The 19,360-nt window shown below is 38.0% G+C and overlaps 2 protein-coding genes across 3 annotated transcripts; both read right to left on the bottom strand.

Annotated features, from left to right (window-relative positions):
* Positions 1-7,381: 7,381 nt before the first annotated feature.
* LOC140162500 (E3 ubiquitin-protein ligase TRIM71-like) lies at positions 7,382-9,720 on the bottom strand. Its single transcript, XM_072185740.1, has 2 exons — positions 9,318-9,720; positions 7,382-8,617 (listed from the first exon to the last, which is right to left on the bottom strand). Exons 1-2 carry the CDS (start codon positions 9,672-9,674, stop codon positions 7,871-7,873), a joined length of 1,104 nt encoding a protein of 367 aa, XP_072041841.1. The 5' UTR covers positions 9,675-9,720; the 3' UTR covers positions 7,382-7,870.
* A 1,474-nt stretch (positions 9,721-11,194) lies between these two features.
* Positions 11,195-18,707, bottom strand: LOC140162119 (uncharacterized). Of its 2 annotated transcripts, XM_072185393.1 has the most exons (5): positions 18,597-18,707; positions 16,521-16,722; positions 15,073-15,255; positions 12,997-13,110; positions 11,195-11,476 (listed from the first exon to the last, which is right to left on the bottom strand). In XM_072185393.1, the coding sequence occupies exons 1-5, from the start codon at positions 18,648-18,650 to the stop codon at positions 11,214-11,216; spliced, it is 816 nt and encodes a 271-aa protein (XP_072041494.1). In that variant the 5' UTR covers positions 18,651-18,707; the 3' UTR covers positions 11,195-11,213. The 2 variants fall into 2 exon arrangements, with proteins under 2 accessions (XP_072041494.1, XP_072041495.1); XM_072185394.1 differs by lacking the exon at positions 12,997-13,110.
* Between the last annotated feature and the right edge of the window lie 653 nt (positions 18,708-19,360).

The following is a 19,360-nucleotide window of genomic DNA, read 5'->3' as shown; positions in this document are numbered from 1 at the left end:
ACTTTGGAAACTGGGAATTGGTGAATCGTCCGTATATGCCACAACTCGACTTACCTGAAGTTGAATAAATGACCAAGCTTTACTTCCCTTCATAGGACCAGGATCCTGTGACCAGCCTAACCTCTAATGGAACTTGCACACATCAAGATGTTCCAGCAGTGCAAGTCCTGTCCTGCAGATCCATGACTTGCTTGGTATACTAATAGACCAGGTTAAAACTGAGCTAAGTACCACTTGGAGAACAAGAAATTCTCATATGGTTTATCTGGACCAGTTTTGCATGGGGAACAAGAATTTGTTGGGTAAAAAGCCCGTAACCTGAGAACTTTTCCGTGAGGGCGCTTTTTTCAAAATGGCCGCCAAAATCCAATATATATGGTTAAATTAGTCACTTTAGGGCATATTTAACCAGATTTTGGATTTTTATTGATAGCATTAATGTACTACTAAGTCAAGTTATTAATATGAAGGCTACAGGAGGTCACAGATGAGGGCGATTTTTTCAAAATGGCCGCCAAAATCAATGAAAAACACATATATGGTTAAATTAGTCACTTTATGGGCATATTTAACCAGATTTTGGATTTTTATTGATAGCAATAATGTATTACCAAGTCAGGTTAATAATATGAAGGTAACAGGAGGTCACAGCTGGGGGAGCTTTTTTCAAAATGGCCGCCATAATCAATGAAAAGCATATGTATTGTTAAATTAGTCACTTAAGTTGTATACTTCATCAGATTTTGGATGTTGTTATTGATAGTGGTAAATAATTACTAGGTCAGATTATTAATACGAAGGTAATAGGATGTCACAGGCGAGGGTGCTTTTTTTCAAAATGGCCGACGAAATTGAAGGAAAGTATGATATCAACAAAAATGCGTCAGGAAATGTTACTTTAGTTGAAAAAAAGTAATAGTTGTCTTTTACTTTTGAACTTATAATGAAGTACTTCAGGGTGGTAAAGGTAGATGCTGATTTAAAATGGTAGCAATGATGACTACCAGAATTGCCTTTATGTATTAAAGAAGACTCTAAAAGAAACTTGTAAACTAGAATACCGCAAAAATGTTGTTATAAATTGTCCGTTTTTGCATGGTTTCACTGATGCATTTCTCTCAGGATCACTCAAATCGCTATTTTCTGACAAATCTTCATACTCATTCTCTACCAATAATTCTTGGACGTCCTCAGGCATTACTCTTTCAACCCAAGGATATATCTGTAATCTTTTTTTATCTTTTGAAAAGTTTCGATCAAAGATAACGTATCTTGCTTCGTTGACATATTTGCCCTTCACTCCGCATAGAAGTGAAACGTACACCTCTAGCTCTTTGCATAAACTTTCTATCGGAAAATCTGCCACCATTTTAAATCAGAATCTACCTTTACTACCCTGAAGTACTTCATTATAAGTTCAAAAAGTCAAAGACACAGGTGTGTGCTTTCCACCTCCGCAACCGTTGAAGCTAAACGTCAACTGGAAGTGACCTGGTCTGGAACCACACTAGAGCACTGTGAAACACCCGTATATCTGGGAGTCACTCTCGACCGCACACTCTCAATACAAGACTCATATTGAGAAGACCAGGAGCAAAGTGTGTTCACGAAACAATATTTTGAACAAGCTCACTGGATCCAGATGGGGAGTTTGACCAGACACTCTCAGATCAACAGCCTTGGCCTTGTGGTACTCTAGTGCTGAATATGCCTGCCCAGTGTGGGGAAGATCAACTCATGCCAAGAAGGTGGACCCAGCACTCAACTCATGTCGACTTAGCACTGGATGTCTCCGATCAACACCAACGGAGAGTCTGCTGCTATAGCCCCTCCAGATGTACGTCGACAAGTGACCAGCATGCAAGAGCGTGAGCGTCAGACCACTGATATGAAGCACCCCATGCTCAATCAGACTGCTGCACCCAAACGCCTTAGATCAAGAGGAAGCTTCCTAAGCATACTTCATCCTCTTGGGACAGTCTCCAAGGAAGCGGAAAGACTCACCCTGTGGAAAGAGAGATCTCCCAATTCATCAGCTATGGGACTGCAACCCAGTGAGCAGCTACCACCTGGAGCTGATTCCATGTGGCCTGAGTGGCGGTGTCTCACACAGACTAAGATCAGGGGTCGGAAGGTGCAAAAATGGGGCTACCTACCAGAAGAACAAAACACTACCTGTGCGTGTGGAACTGTTCCACAGACTATGGAACACCTGCTGGTGTGTCCACAGATGGGGCAACACTGCACACATGAGGACCTAGCTGAATTCAACGATTCTACTATTCTTACGAGTCACTGCGTCAGCTATTGGCTCGGATGCATTTGACCCTGCGCTTGGACACGCTAAGAAGAAGAACTTAAGTATCAATTCCTGACGCTTTTTCGCTGATATCATCCTTCCTCCTTCAATTTTGTCGGCCAATTTGAAAAAGCACCCTCGCCTGTGACATCCTATTACCTTCGCATTAATAATCTGACCAAGTAATGCTTTACCGCTATCAATAACATCATCCAAAATATGATTAAGTATACCACTTAAGTGACTAATTTAACAATATATGCTTTACATTTATTTTGGCGGCCATTTTGAAAAAAGCTCCCTCAGATGTGACCTCCTGTTACCTTCATATTAATAACCTGACTTAGTAGTACATTATTGCTATCAATAAAAATCCAAAATCTGGTTAAATATGCCCCTAAAGTGACTAATTTAACCATATATATGCTTTTTATTGATTTTGGCGGCCATTTTGAAAAAAGCGCCCTTAGCTATGACCTCATGTTACCTTCATAATAATGACCTGACTTATTAGTACATTATTGCTATCAATAAAATCTGGTTAAACATGCCCCTAAAGTTACTAATTTAACCATATATATGTTTTTCATTGATTTTGGCGGCCATTTTGAAAAAAAAACCCCTCAAATCTGGTTAAATATGCCCTAAAGTGACTAATTTAACCATATATATTGGATTTTGGCGGCCATTTTGAAAAAAGCGCCCGCATGGAAAAGTTCTCAGGTTACGGGCTTTTTACCCAAAAAATTCTTGTTCCCCATGCAAAACTGGTCCAGATAAACCATATGAGAATTTCTTGTTCTCCAAGTGGTACTTAGCTCAGTTTTAACCTGGTCTATATAAGGGGTTATGGCTTGGCACGTTGGTTTCAACACCTTATCCAATAGTTCCTGGTCTGAAAGAAGGGAGTAGCCACTACTGTAATGTGATTCCCTGATGTCAACAGTTGCTACACTGGAGAGGGAGGGTTCCTGGGAACAAAGCGCTCAACCCACCACCGCCCGTCCTAAGTCGGGGCAGTGCAGCAGAATGTTAGATTGATGGAACAGGATTTATAATATGTCTACCTGGGCTTGATACAGCAAACAACAACTTGCTTCATCTGTACATGTCCTTAAGAAACGGCGATTGCAGATTAAGCCAGGAAGCAGCTACTCCACGGCTATGGAATTTCACCCTTCTTTCATTAAAGACTCAAATTTTGTTAACCTAATCAAATAGTGTGTTTTGTTGTGAAGTGAATCTGGGTAAAAGTGTTTTTGGCCTTGAGTCATGAAACTGGTATCAATGTCCATCACAGGGATACTGGTTCAACAGGATCATAAAAACCTAAACATTCTAGGTCACTCAAAGTGAGGATTTACAGAGCCCTTATTCTCCTTACTAGCACATATATGGCACCGAATCTTGGACATTGCACAAATCAGACCAAAACAGATTCGAAGAACTTAATATGAGATGCCTTTGGCCTATTCTTGGTGTCTAATGAATAAGACAAGGAAGGGGAAATCAGGCATATTTAACGTAGTAAAGTCACAACGGATGCTGACACATCAGGCACAATTACAAACTTGAGCATGTTGAGTGGAGGACATTTTATGTATTGGACAATACATCACTAGACTTGTATGACAAAATGAGCATAAATGCATGACAAATAATTCATTCAAGTTTCCTTGTCCTTGATTGTATCAAAGATACAATACCAAAGATCTTTAATCTACATAAAAGTGTAAACTCATATTCTATAAACATGTTTCTCTCTATATATTAAAATACAATTAAGAAAAGAAATATACTTTAAATCATGCTTATCGATTGAATCTCTTTTACTTGCACTTAAACCCAAAAGATTATTGACGTCCTGTAAACTAAACTACATGTATCTTGGTGTAGATTATTCATCCAGTAGTTCAAAACATTATTTTGTAAATTAAAGCTAATACTGGACATTTCTTCAACCCTGAGGAAGCGGTTATTCTAGATAAGGAGGGGAAGTGGTTTGAGCGAGGAGTCAGAGAATCCATATGGGAGAGAGTAGAGGAGCCCGCCATTAACAGAAAAGGGGGACTCCGCTTCCAGTTGTCACGTGCATGGGACCCGGCATTACGAGACATTCCTCGCCGTCTGACGTCACAACATCTGCCGTCATCATAACATCTTCAATCAGATGCCTGACGAAGTCCGATGCTTTCGGATGCAACGTAGCAAAGTGAGTTGCAAAATTTTAGTTCCAGTATCTATAATAAATTACTGAGTTTGGCGAATTGGTAAGGCTAAAACGGATTTTTGCGTTGCGTAGAGTAAGGTTGTCCGCACCCCAATAAAACGTCCAATTTTGTTTTTGTTTACGTTAATGGTGTCAAATAATGTTAATTAGTTTAAAATGCACTAGCAATGCACTAGCAAGCAACCTGCGAGCTAAGCATTGAGTAAACACTGAGTAAACAGTCACAATACACTACAATACAGTCATGCTGTTTAACATGAAACCCGCAAATCCTATGTCTGATCTGATCAATGCTGAGATTGGGTCACTCATACCATTACACAGGAGAATCTGACTTGAGTAATTAACATGCATTGTTTATTCAACTAATTTGTCAACATTATCATGTCAGTGTTCAAACTAGAACCTATTGTCAACAGTTAAATGTTTGTTTATTGAATTAGGTCAAAGTCTCCAAATCACCCAAATTAAACAAGGTTGCCAAACTGTGATTTAGTAGCCCAAATGGGTGACTTTTGAAGATCCCCCAACTTTTGACAATTTCCTGTCCCATAGAGACAGATGGTTAAATGGGTGACTTTTTAGCAACGTAACTCACAGGTTAGCAACATAATCAGTGTCTGTGCAAAATACTTTGCCAATGTTGAAAGTATTGTTCTACAAAATTGTACATTTATTTTGATTATTCCGAGACTGCACCTCAAATTGCCCTGCACAAAGTGAAATTACACCTTAACTTTCAAAATGGGGTGTAAAAAATTAACTCAAACACTGCAATTGAACCTGCCCATTACACCTGACCAGTACATTAAAAAGAATGTAAAATATAAGTACTGCAAAAGGCAGTAACCGATAAACACAGTGACCGCGAAATACGGGTGACCGCTAGTTAGATTTAATTTACAAAATAAACTACATGTAGTTTCGTAAATTTGTAGGTTTATATGGTGCAATGAGGTGAAAAATCTCGATTAGGTTTGCCAAAAAACCACGGGTATGAGGTTTGCCAAAAAAACCACGGGTATGAAGAAGGTAATTTTCAACATTTCAGGTTTATCTTTCTGACAGCTGGAGGAAGAGGGTCGGCCGAAATATTAACTAGATTCATTTATAGGACGTCATCAATCGTTTGGTAGGTAAAGAGAAAACGGTCTTTGTTTTTAATTAAAACAAATGATTGATCATGGTTGAAATGATCTGTACTTAATTTTAAATACGATAAGGCACAGTGGCATAGAGTGTGTCATCATATTGGGGAGGGGTCACCGGCCATGGGGGGTAGGCACCGGGTCTGATGGGTTGGGGCACAAGCCGATTTTTGGCAATTTTCCTATGGGATTTTCTTTTTTAAAGATCATCTGCTTGTCAGCAACATATCTTTTTCAACTTCATCCCGCTCCACGTCAATAGCTTAGCCTCTAGTGATCCTGGAACAAGTAGATTCAAATTTCTCTTGTCCCTATGATGCTATGCGTGTGTAAATGCGACACAAATTCTTGGCAAAAATGATGACAACCCAGCAAACACATAAATTTTGGGTTATATGAATGGTATAAAAACGTTCCACAATCTTCTTAAGTGTTGACAAAATATTTTGCAAAAATATATGCCAAGAAATATTTTGCCAAAACACTGTCTTTAAAACAACATTGTACAAAATAATAATGTTGTAGTAGTGCTTTTTCATACACGTTTTAAAAATGTTTTTATGACCTGTACAGTCACCCGGGGATGCGGTTCTTAGTAGAAATGAGGGTATGGGGATGTGAGACAGATGCGGGGTGCATTTTCAGCCATTGGTAGTTTAGACCCGGAGTGCATTTTCTGGCATTTAAGTTTATTGATGGCCCTCAAGTTCATGAAAATTTGGTTTAAGAAATGGTGTTTTTTGAAAGAATTTTCATTGTTTTTTAGCAAAATTTGCGAAGATTTGTCCAATAATTGGTATAATTTGGGTGTTTCCGTCAAATTTGGTTTAAAGTGAGGTAGTTCTATGTATGTGTGTTTGCTTGGAATATGATCATTTGTTTTAAAGCAATTAATATGAAAGTTTTATAACTGAGTAAAGTGTTAAGTAATTTGTGATTAAGAATTAATACATTTATATCGCACTTGAAGTTTGTCAATTTACATTGTACTGTGCAGATGGGTCACAAGAAATGAATGATTGAAATCTCTACTGAATGTAGGCTTTTTACATATTATATTATGACGATAAACCACAATTAGTTTTAAAATTAAAATAAATATATTATACAACATACGTTTAAGAATACTTCATTCAGTTTACAACGGACTGAACAAGAGAAACATGTCAAACTACTGCTTTAACAAATGATTGATTGAAACAATCATTACTGACTTTATAGTACGTAAAACACTTTTGTATATTGTTTTTGTGTACAAATGGCTGATAGATATGATCCTTACTGAAATTATTATAAGCTTATTATAAGTACAACACAAAGCTCCGTTGAATATAATCTTTCATTTCAAAATAAAGATTAATGTTTTACAAAGTAATTTGCAGACCCCCACAGTGGTAATCAACCACTTTGGCACTTCTGTCTAGAAGGATCTTGTGGTATAAATGACACTTTCATTGAACCCTCAGAAGGGTAATCAACACCTTGCTGTGGTATTAGTGAGGACAACACCACCGGGTCACTTCCCCGGGGTCACTTCTGTCCAGAAGTATTGTGTAAGTTTACTGTGTAAGTTAGCTTAATTAGTCAATGGAAAAGTACCGGGAAGTCATTCAAATTGTACCATTGCATGTACTAACACAATCGAGAACCGGTACTTACATGCTTAAATGGCAATTAGGAAAGAATGCCCATTGATTTCACAAAATACTTTGTGATGCAAAATAGAGATTTTGGTATCAGGTGAAAACTCATAATATTATCATCAAAACTCTAGTTCTTTAAGCGGTATGAACATAATATGGGTAGTTTGGTGACCACTCTGGAAGTCATGTTCTGTTCTATTGGTCAAGTCCAAACCACTGGAGGAACTTACTCAAAACTTGGCATAAGAATGTTTGAGCGATGGGCCTCAATTAGGTGGAAAACATCATGTTACAAATAGACCGCCCACCTTAAGAGTTGTAAAGGGATATTGCAACTTCTTCAAATTTTTGATTGAGCCGGTCTTGGAGGAACAACGTTTGTGGCAGGAACAGGAACTTATTTATGCAACTTAGAAATTGTTGGCAAATGTTCTGCAACTCTTGAAATTTCCCCTGTGGCATACAGCCATACACTCTGATCAAAATGACGCTAGATCATACACTTTTCTGTTCTGGAACAATCCTCAAAATTTATCTTAATGGGATCTGTTTACAACTGTGCCGATGTCATTTGCTTTTCTTCTATCCTTCCTATGCAATTTACAAATGTGGCCGGCGAACGTCCATTAATAAATTCAATATCTCCCAAATCAAAAGTAGGTATTTGCACCTTCTCCAACTGTTTCAATGTGGTGATAAGCGGTTTATAAGCTGCTGCAATGTCACAACTGGAACCATCAGTTGAAACTTTGATTCCCATCTGAAGAGCTGTATTTAGACGTGACTTCAACCACTGAAGATGATCTTGATGTGTGATGGCAAGTTTGTTCCTTGTAGTCTTCATCGCAGCAATGCTTTTTTTAAGATCATCTGCTTGTTTCTGTAGCATCAGCAACATATTTTTCTCAACTTCATCCCGCTCCCTGTCAACAGCTCTAGTGACCATGGAACAAGTAGATTCAAAATTCTCTTGTTTCTTATTAATTTTCTGGATGGCTTCATCAACATCTCTCCTTACATCTTTACACTTAGCGACCAACCCCTGAATCTCTTCTCGCTGACCCGTCGTAGCTGTGTCAAGCTTTACCAGCTCATGACTCCCTGTCGGATGTTCCACCACGGTGCAATCCCTGCATATTGGTACATCACATGTTTTGCAGTAAAACCAAAGCACCTGGTCGGTATGTTCCTTGCAATGCTCTTTTTTGGTCTTCTTAATCAGGCTGACCTTACCTGTCTTTAATTCTACCAATGATAACACGCTGTGATTCTTTGTCAAACGTACGATCTTGTGTGCCTGTAGTAAATAGATAATTTAGAGCACGATTGAAAAGCAAATTAGATTAAACACTATGATCCAATTTCAATATTGTGCATACATACTCTATACAGAGTGCACACTGGTAAATCGGAATCTCCTATACCTTTGGAGGAAAAATCAGTGCTTGAAAAGTAAGAAAGTGGCCCTGCACTTAAAATAAGGCTCAAAACCCAACTATTAGGCCCTGATTCATATTTAATCCTCATTTATTGTCCATGAAAAATGAGAAGGATCCAACTTTTTATGAAGGTTTGGCTCAGCTTTCAAAATGTGTTACATTTCAGAAACACCAAGCTATTAGTGAGCTGGCGTAAGCTGTATGGGCTATAGGTGATCTAGTTGGCACTTTTCTGTGAAAAGTCACTGGACTCTGTATATTTTCTCTGCACTGACTGTCTTTATCTGACATCCAACTTGCAGAGAGTGTAAGTTTTGAAGAACTGATGAGTCGCTCCGAAGTCAATAAAATGACAGTTTTCCCAGACCATGTTTGTACAGAAAGTCAATGGGGAGCATTTACCGATGTGCACCCAAAACATTGACTCTCTCCACAGAGGTGTCGACTGCAGATAGAACACAAGTTTCCATTTTGTGTTAAAAATTTCAGAATTGTCAATTTTCATTTGAAAACGGAGAACTTCGGGCTCTACATATAGTTACAGTGCATCAAACTTACCTTGGTACAGTTACTACAAAGAAAGTCTTCACACTCCACGCATCTTGCCACTGCCTCATTGTCAACACCTCCATCACAAGCCGTACACATGATCTTTACATCATTATCCATCAGCAGACTAATAGCCTTCATGTCCTTTAGCTTTGTTACAAAGGAGTTACTATTCAGACCATCTACACCATTGGATGCAAGAGGTGTTACTTCATGACATAGAGGGCATATGAGTCCATCTTCTGTATTCAAGATCTGGGCCCATCCTCGAAGGCATTCGAGGCAGAAAGTGTGCAAGCATGCAAGGCTTCTTGGATCCTCCATGACAATGTGGCAGATACGGCATTGAATAATGTCATCATCCATAACTTGCTTCACAACTGGCTTATTAGAAGGCGTCACATCTAACTTCGCTAGTCTGAAAAATACAATGTGATTGATATTGCTCATTACACTCATTGTTGATATGACCCCACCGCTGATGCCAGCATCTTCATATTATATTACTCATACATAAATTCTAGACAGTTCATTGGTTGATTACCATTTATCATTTTTACCATCAGCCTCTCTGTGTGATATAGTTTTTACCATCATAGTACTTTGCCATAGTGCGCCTGGGCCAAGCCGTGCGCTGACTCTTAGACTCGCCAATTTAGTTATGGGGTGGACCCCAAAAGCTCCCAAAATGTGAAGTATATCTCGGCAAAACATGGTGTTATGTTGATGAAAAAATGTATTTCCTACCTTAAATAGTATTTTAGCACAATAAAAGAATTTATGTATGAGGGATATAAAACAAATATTAACTGTTTTAAAGGAGGAATTCGTGATCCTAGCATCCTCATTTTATGACATTTTTCAGTAGATATCCACGAAAAAAGCATATTCCCAAAATTTCAGTGGATTCTGATTTTGCCGTTTGCAAGTTATGCATGATTATTTGTATTACACTGCTCCATAGGTCACTGTTGTAATTTTGTTCTGGTGTACAAGAACAAAATTTAAATTTGGCGATATTTTTTCTAAACGAATTAATCTGCAAGAAATATTTGGTACATAAACATTATGTAGCCAGAGGTATCCAGTGGTATAAAATCTCAACTTTTTTTGAGAAAAGCGGGGGCGATGAGGCTGTGGATCACGAAATGCCCTTTTAAATTTGTGTAATGGTCGAAATATAATCACTCGGTGAAATATGTATTGTTCCATTCCACTCGCAGTTCCGGCTCGCGGAATAGAACAATCCATCTTTCACCTTTTGATTATATTTTGACCATCACACTCATAGACAGTTAATATTTGTATATCATCATTTTCTTAGTCCTCCACTCCCTTCTCCTCACTTCTTACAGACTGTGCAATGACACATAGATTTGGACAAATTCTCAATATCTTAAACACCAAATTCAAGAACCCAAGGCCCAAGAACCGGAGGCTTTATGTTGCGGACACACCTGTAAACAAGGACGTACTGGGCTAGTCAGGGGTAAACACCTTACACAGAAACTGACTGCAAGCTGCATTTTCTAAATGCAAATATCCCAGTAAGTTGCACTGATGTGAATTGAACCCAGGACCTCATGTACCAGAGGTGAGTGCACTCTGCCAAAATCTCCCACAATTAAGCTTCAGGTGCTGAAAATTACAGCGAAATAAATCTGTCATAAAAAGCTGTTGACATCACATATGACATTGTACACATGGGTCATTGTGTCCATGTCCCATCAAAGCATGATGAGGGAGATATTGTTAAAAGAAGCTCAGGATTAACATTTTTTTTTCGCACAGGCACACACCTTGGCACCCACAAATATAGGCGACATAGCTCATTTTATAGTCTCGTCTTCAAACTCGTTTGACGCGTTGATTGCACTTACTTAGTACATGACCTCAAGGCTCGCCTCAGCACCACTTCACCATCATCGGCAACCTCTTTTTAATGCCATCTGCCGACATTCTCTGCACCTTTGTTATTTTCAAAGTCTTAGGATCGACGATCACGATCAATGATGACTGCAGGGGACTTTTTGTAATGGCAGCATGTGGTGAGGCATTGGACACAGACTGTTGTCTTACTCTGGAACTCCGGAACATGTTTTCTGGCGGTTTGCTGATAACAAGTAGACTGTTGATCGCCACATTGTCCAATTCTTCAAAGAGGACACCTAAATGAGAGAAGATCATTCATGTTAGGAAATATTTTTATGTGTTGTTGGTTTGTTGTTATTTTACTTACTTTATTAGTTTAATGTGCCTGATGTTGCCTTTGGACAAAATGGAACAGGGTGTCCCAAGAGTTAAGCTGCCATTGTGAATGCTCACACATATACATAGAAACCAAAAAAAAACATTAAGCAAATATATTTGAATAGAGAAAAACTTCAACAACTATTTTGATACTGTACATAATATATTTGACCTACAGAGCTATACCTAAATGAAATAATAAATAAAGAAATGATAAATCACATTCTCTACTCTCTACCCAATGCCTGGAACACATTTGCAGGCATGAGAATGATTTTATATTAAAAAAACCTGAAGTGTTTGAAAAAACTTGGAAGTGTGTGAAATTGGGCTAAAACGGCCAAAAACGGGGCAGAAATTACAAGAAATGATCATGAGGAAAATTGACAAGGAAGAAAACAGCAGTGCTGATGCAGCACCATTCAATTGCATTGCACGTTCCTGCATCTGAAGTCCACACACTCCAATACTTCAACTTTATCACTTACAGAGTATGGACTTTTTTTCCGCTGCAAATGGTGTGAATTGGTGGCAGCAATGTGTATGTTACTTGTAATAGATGCAATATGCGGAGGGGTCAGGTTTTTAAGTGATTTAAAGGGAAATTGTTGGTTGAGTAATTATTTTCACAATGCTTTCTTCTGTCTTTCTTTTTTACAAGGGATTAAGTTTAAAGGGGCATTTCGTGATCCACAGCCTCATCCCCCACTTTTCTCAAAAAAAGTTGAGATTTTTATATCACTGGAAACCTCTGGCTACATAATGTTTATGTACAAAATATTTCTTGCAGATTAATTCGTTTTGCAAAGATATCATGAAATTTGAATTTCATTCTGGTGCACCAGAACGAAATTACAACGCATTGTATATGGAGCAGTGTAATACACATAATCATGCATAACTCCCAAACGCAAAATCGGAATCAACTGAAATTTTTTCATTTTTTCATGGATATGTACTGAAAAATGTCATAAAAGAGGATGCTAGGATCACGAAATACTCCTTTAATTGATCAAATTACAGACTGTGATAGTGTAATAACTGATCGTATCAGTTAATATAATTTTTGTAATTTACTATAACTTACAGGGTGTCCCACAAAAAATTACCGGGTGAATGAATTTGGACATTATTTACAAGTACTGAGCATCATCTTACATGTAAGTTTTCATTTTTGATATTATGCAGTATTTGCACATTTGAACAAAACAAAACTAATTAAATATTTTGCAAGAAACATTGTTTACAAAGAACAAAAAGGATTTCACCAAACAAAATATAAAGCCCATTGATATGTTAACTATCACTCCTCCCTTTGTCATACATAAATTCGCCCTGTACGTCCCATTTCCCAAATATGAAATTAAAAAAAGTCTTCTTAATAATCGGTGAAACTCTTGGGTACCAATCATTTTGATACACCCTGTACGGTACTCACTTTTTGACATGTTGTTGCATGCAGCCATACCCCTAAATGCCTGTAGAATTTTAGCTGCCTGGTAGTGACTAAGATCATTCAATGGACGTACAATTATTCGCTTTTCACTTTCCACTGAAATAACAATAGGTATAGTCTCGATATAAACACTGCACATTGATGGCTGTTTGCAGGTGATCAAATAAAACATCTTCGGGAAGCAATTTTACACCACAACGATCTGATTGATTGCAACTTTGCAAACTGCACCAGTTCACAAACTCAATAAAATCTGGACGATCTAAAATTCATTTTATACAAACTGCAGCAACCATAGAATTCAAAGCAGAGAACCCGGATTCCCTATACCACCTCGTACAATTGCACCGTCAGCTATTTGCGAAAAATTGGGGTCCTTGCCAACGGTGCACGGAAAAGAACAAAAACAATTGTGCTTCTTATTTAAAGCATTTAGGTATCGCGTACAGGTCGCATCAAGTGCATTTTTCAAATGCATCTAGTATGTGATGTCGCGCTCACATGACGATTGCCTTGATCGCATTTTTGCCCCATGTGTGTATCAAGATGGCAGGTGAGTCCGGGTTCTCTGGTTTTAATTCTGTGGCTGCACCACATAGGGCGCCTCCACCCAAACCCCCTTTAGGGTGCTACTTGCCCACAAGTCGGCTGGTGACAGAGCATTTTCCATCATTGCCCCTGTTCTATGGAATGGCTTGCCTTCCCACATTCGTGACTCTCCCAATGTCCAAACTTTCAAAAAGAACCTAAAAACTCACCTTTTCACCTAATGTTTCCTCCCTCTTGCATTTTTCCTTTTCCATAGCGCTTTGTTTCTTCATTTAAAAAGCGCTCTCTAAATCTGTGTATTATTATTATTATTATTAGTGTTAATTTGTTCATGGGAATAGTAGACAAAAGGAACACCAACATACAACCTATCTTTGTACAATCACTTTCAGGTATGGAATTTCACTGAACTTTACAATCAAGAGAATCAAGATGACTAATTGCGTGTGGAATAGGTAGAATTGAGGTGAATCAATTTTGATTTTCGCATACTAAACCTAGGGCAATTGTCGCAAGAATTGAGTCTCCAAATTTGCAGCCCTGACTTTGCTGACTCAGTAATATAATAATAATAATAATAATAATTTATTCTTATATAGCGCATTACAACAAATCTCAATGCGCTTTACAAAGCATACATAAAAGCATAAACACATGGCAACAATATTTAAATATACAGAATTATAAAGATACGAACTAACATTTTAAAATAAACAAAGAAAATAAGTTGATGTATATTGCAGTTACGTCAGGGGCGAGCAACGATGGGACAGTAGCATGTGAAATATACAACAATAAACATGCAAAATCAAAGCCAAAAGAACACAAGATGCATATTTCACACAAGGAGCAAATCAAAAGAAGGCACACGCAGAATCAGCAAAAAATGGAAATGTGAAATAGGCACCAGTGCAAGAGGCAAGAAATTGGAAAAGCATATACAATGCATATTGCACAGAAATGGAGTGCTTTAAAGCACAAAAGAACAAAACAACAAACGTGGAATACGCATCGTAGGCTTTGACAGAGGATATTCACAAATTTAACCTATACAAAAAAAACCCAAAATCAACTGAATCATTAAAATTAATTACTTGCATGCAAAAACGTACATTAGTAAAAACTGGTTTTCATAGCGCTTTACCACAGAAACACAAAACAACATAAGAGCACAAAACAACATAAGAGCACAGTATACTCCTAAATCCTAATGATACAAACCCTATTTGTGGGAGGTCAGGCTTCGACTTTTCCAGAGCAATTGCACCTTTTGACTTGGACAATGCGACAGTGGCGTAGCCATGATTTTTTGAGGAGGGGGCAAACAGGAGCAAAGGGACTTTCAAGAGGGGCAAGATTAGACGAAAATCTGAAATATTGTGCTGACCAGCATCACACAAATTTCCCAGCATCCCTCATTTGTACTTTTATGATGCCCATCTATTAAGACTGATCAAAGTGTATGAGCCTAATATACAGGTGTAATGTCGAAATGCTTCTCTTGCTTACCTCTACTAGTGGGATCAAAGTAAATACCGCTACCCTTCACCATCTTGAGTCTTTCTCTGAAAACCATTGCAAACATAGGTGTGGTGTAGAGGAATATCGTGGGTATTTCGCTTTTCAAGTTATACTGGCATAGTGTAATGTCTTTGGCCTCAAGTCTCACCTGGGCACAGTGATCTCTTTCAGCTGCAAGAAGGTTGGGAAAATACAAATATTATTACAACATTTTATGTTACAGGATAAGTGTCAAAGTCGTGTGTTTTTACAAAAAAATATGTACCTTTTTGTTGGTCTTGATTCAATGAGAAATGGAATGTCAGAGCGAACCCAGGACAGACTTGAACAGTCACAAATTAAGGTTCGCTATGCCAAATATGAAAAAAGGTTAATTAGCTGTAGGTTTATTGTTAGGGCTAGATTTAGGGTTATGGTAAGGGTTATTTAGAAGATGCCTTATTTTAGATGTAGTGCATGGGCTTTAAACTTTGCTAAAACTAAAGCTAAAGCAAGACTATACGAGTGGTGCTACATCGTAACATCCTATGATGTCATCCAGTCAATCATATAACGTCATCAGTGAGAGATATCCCGATTGTAGACAAGATATCATCACAGCATCACCATCTGCTGAAGACGCTAGTCGAACTAGTGAAAACGTTCCAGGTGAGCGAAAAATAGTGTAGTGTTGAAGTTAAACTCTTTAATCATTAAAGCAAGACTATTTACACTAAATGCTTATAGCTGGGTGTTACCCAGTGGATGTGCTATGCAATAATAGCCTGTGCCTAAATACTTAGTGTCAGCTTGGCTGGGGAGAGCTGGGGTAAGATGGGCCATGCATACATGCATATGCCCAGCTTTTTGCAGCTTTTCCATATTTTGCTCAAATAGATATAATTATGTAAAATGTGTTTGCATTGCCAAATCACTGGTGTGTCATGAAGTGTTGATAAATTTCATGCACACTTCATTCCAAAGTCAAGCTGCCAACATATATTTACATGTAGGTATAGCCCTTAATGTGAAAGGCCATTTGCACAACATGATGGAACTGTCAGGTTGCTACAACCAGCCCTCAAATTAACCCACGGCATTTTGCCGTGAGTGCCCATCTCCACTGCGGTAATGCCCTCAAAATATGTCCTTCATCACCCAAGGCAGTCACTAGCCATGCCCTCTCATGAAGTTGCCGTTGGTGCCCTAGTCCTGCCTCTTCATTATAAAATCATCTATCAGACAGTTTGTGTGTGTTTTCTTTGCTTTGCCTTTTGGTGCCCTTCTCAAATTTTCAACAGTTGCCATGATGCCCTCTTGAAATATTACAAACTGCTGTGCTGCCTTGCCTATTCAGTGAAAATCCAAGGCAATTATCAACTTGCCCTAAAAAAGTTGCCATGCCCCTTCAGATCCTTAATTCGAGGGCTGGCTACAACAATGTACAGCATACTTACGATTAAAACTAAACAGGATACAATTAGACTGAAATACCACAGGGTAGATGTCTGTTGGTGTCCATGAGCCAAATCGAATCAGGCAAACATCCATGGCCTCCACTACAGGTACAGGGATTACAGGGTTCTTTCTCACAACTTTCTTAGGTGGCATGTTAGCATCCTCTGAAGGGATGACTTCTTCACATGGATTCTTTCCATCCTAATGAATATCAAAATGACGTTTAATTTATTGATACAGCACAAATTCATCAGTTTCATTTAAATGATAAAAGTTGAGGAACAATCAAAGCAAAGCCTGGTAGATAAAATTACAAAGAATTTCACTTTTGAGTAGAATTGGTAACCACCCTATATTGAGAGTGATGGGACAAGGGGGTTGATCCCCCTGAATAGAACCCTTACCAGCCCCAAATAAATTGATCAATTTGTACATGGCTCACTCCATGAAGTTGGGGCACAAAGTGTGACACGATGGTCAAAATTTCAAAATCGCTTAAAGGAGTATTTCGTGATCATAGCATCCTCTTTTTATGACATTTTTCAGCACATATCCATGAAAAAAGCCTATTCCCAAAATTTCAGTTGATTCCGATTCTGCGTTCACGAGTTATGCATGATAATGTGTATTACACTGCTCCATAGACAATATGTTTTAATTTCGTTCTGGTGCACCAGAACGAAATTCAAATTTCACAATATCTTTGCTAAACGAATTAATCTGCAAGAAATATTTTGTACATAAACATTATGTAGCCATAGGTTTCCAGTGATATGAAAATCTCAACTTTTTTGAGAAAAGTGGGGGGATGAGGCTGTGGATCACGAAATGCCCTTTTAACTGTTGAATAGTTTCCACAGCTACCATAAAACAAAATAATAAACTTTTGCCCTAAAGATTAAGCAAAATCAGTGGTTGCAGTCTGTTTCTAGATAATCATGGTAAAACTACCGATGCTACATGGACACCATCCTTAGACTTATCCTTCTTAATTTTCTAAAATATATCATCCTATCTCCCACTATATACAGTTGTGCGATGTACTTTCTTAGGCAAATTCATAAAACAACACCAAAATTATTCTTTTTATCACAAAAAAATAATATCAGGCATTACAAATCAAGGGATATTGGTAAAATTAGTCAAAATTCTGTTGATGTGTTCTTCATATCTGAAATCCACAACCTAGGAGGAATTTGTCATTGGGGGACATGTCTGGCAGCCAATAATTGACAACAGGATGAAAAAGAAGTAAAGCTTCTGCCTATATTCGTTAGAATTAAGACAAATTTGTACTTTTGTGTAAAGTAGCAATTCCCAAAATCATGTTTCATTGAAAACCTCTAGTCAGTCCCTTCTAAAGAGAGGTACATTCATGTGCATTGACCTTACTGCTAGACAGGTGCAATGACTCGCAAGTCTCCCGATGCTACACTCAGGCAGGGGCGTAGCCAGCTTTCTTGGCCGGGGGGGGGGGGGCAAAATAAAAATTCAGGGCACAGCTGAAAAAAATTGCAGTTGCAACATGCAATTTTTGTTTTTTAGAGAGACTGTACATGTCTTCGACCTTAAAAAAAAGCTTCTTTGGGACGATGTGCGCGCGTAGCGTGCAAAAATTTTGAAATTTACACTATTTTTGCCCATGATCGAGATGAAAATGGCTTTATTGTTACAATGTGCGCATGCAGCGCGCAAAAATTTTGTAATTTACACTATTTTGGCCCATGATTGGGGTGAATTTTGATGGAAAAGGGGCTCCTTGCCCTTTTTCTTTTCCTTTGCCCTTTGGTCAGAGGGGCACTTTTTTCTTTCATTTTTTGTCAGGGGGGGGCAGTCTGCCCGCCTCTCTTTTACATTAATTTTTAAAAAGTTTTGGAATTATAAAAATTCCAACTTTTGTACTTTCTCTCTGTAAAAAAATAACATTTTACATTTAAATTACAATTACATTACTTACAAACAATAATTGGTCCTCTCTGGAATTTAGATGTAAAATACTAATTCTATGATTTTCCACGAATTTGGACAATTTTTAAAATTCCAGAACTTTTGAAGACTCCATAACATGACCTCACCTGATCTCTCATTCTGTTTCTCCTCTTCACAGTAGCCATTGTCAATTTACACATATATCAGACTCTTTTAATTAAAATTGATCACACTTCACCTTGTTGATTGCTGCAATGCTGTAATAAGGAACAAGTTAAATTATATTAGATACTGTAACAGAACTGAAATGATACAAACCAATGATCACAGCTAGAGAAAAACATGCCAGCTTACTGGATTATTTATGCCAATCAAATGGATATATTTTTATATTGGCCAATGAAAGTCATCATGAGCAAAATTGTATCACGATGGCCGGTCTAGACGTGTAAGTAGTATGCAGAGCGCATGTATCAATTTCATTAAAGGTCACTGGTAACAAAGAATTGATGGTCCAGAGAAACAATGGATGGGTCAGCTCTAGAGTTTATATGGCACAATCAATAACAAACTCGATCAAAACCTTTGTATGGCAGTGTGAATAAGACTAAGATTCCTAACTGGTGCGAATAAGATTCCCAGCAGTCCAAATGAACAAAACAAGGTGATTTATAATGCGCCAAGTGCTCCGAACCCACACAGGTCTTGGCACACTTTTATGAATAAAATATCAGCTTACATGTATTACCAAAACTTCTATGCAGTGACACTGTCACTTACACTTAAGGTATGATGGCAATAATCGAGGCATCAACCTTATCGACCCCATATTTCTTTCATGTTCCAAAACTTATCTAGCTGATAGCTGAACTGGTTTGAACTGGTTTGTTGTGTTTGCTTCTATAACTAT

The sequence above is a fragment of the Amphiura filiformis genome, chromosome 10 (genome assembly GCF_039555335.1).
Source record: "Amphiura filiformis chromosome 10, Afil_fr2py, whole genome shotgun sequence".
NCBI lineage: Eukaryota > Metazoa > Echinodermata > Ophiuroidea > Amphilepidida > Amphiuridae > Amphiura > Amphiura filiformis.
This window is presented reverse-complemented; position numbering and strand designations above follow the sequence as displayed.

Coding starts and splice junctions, on each gene's coding strand:
- LOC140162119 (XM_072185393.1), bottom strand. CDS start 18,650: ATGTGTAAATTGACAATGGCTACTGTGAAGAGGAGAAACAGAATGAGA. Junction 16,723..18,596: donor GAAACAGAATGAGAGATCAG/GTGAGGTCATGT, acceptor GATATTCATTAG/GATGGAAAGAATCCATGTGA. Junction 15,256..16,520: donor TATCCTGTTTAGTTTTAATC/GTAAGTATGCTG, acceptor ACCTTCTTGCAG/CTGAAAGAGATCACTGTGCC.
- LOC140162500 (XM_072185740.1), bottom strand. CDS start 9,674: ATGGATGATGACATTATTCAATGCCGTATCTGCCACATTGTCATGGAG. Junction 8,618..9,317: donor TTTGTAGTAACTGTACCAAG/GTAAGTTTGATG, acceptor TATTTACTACAG/GCACACAAGATCGTACGTTT.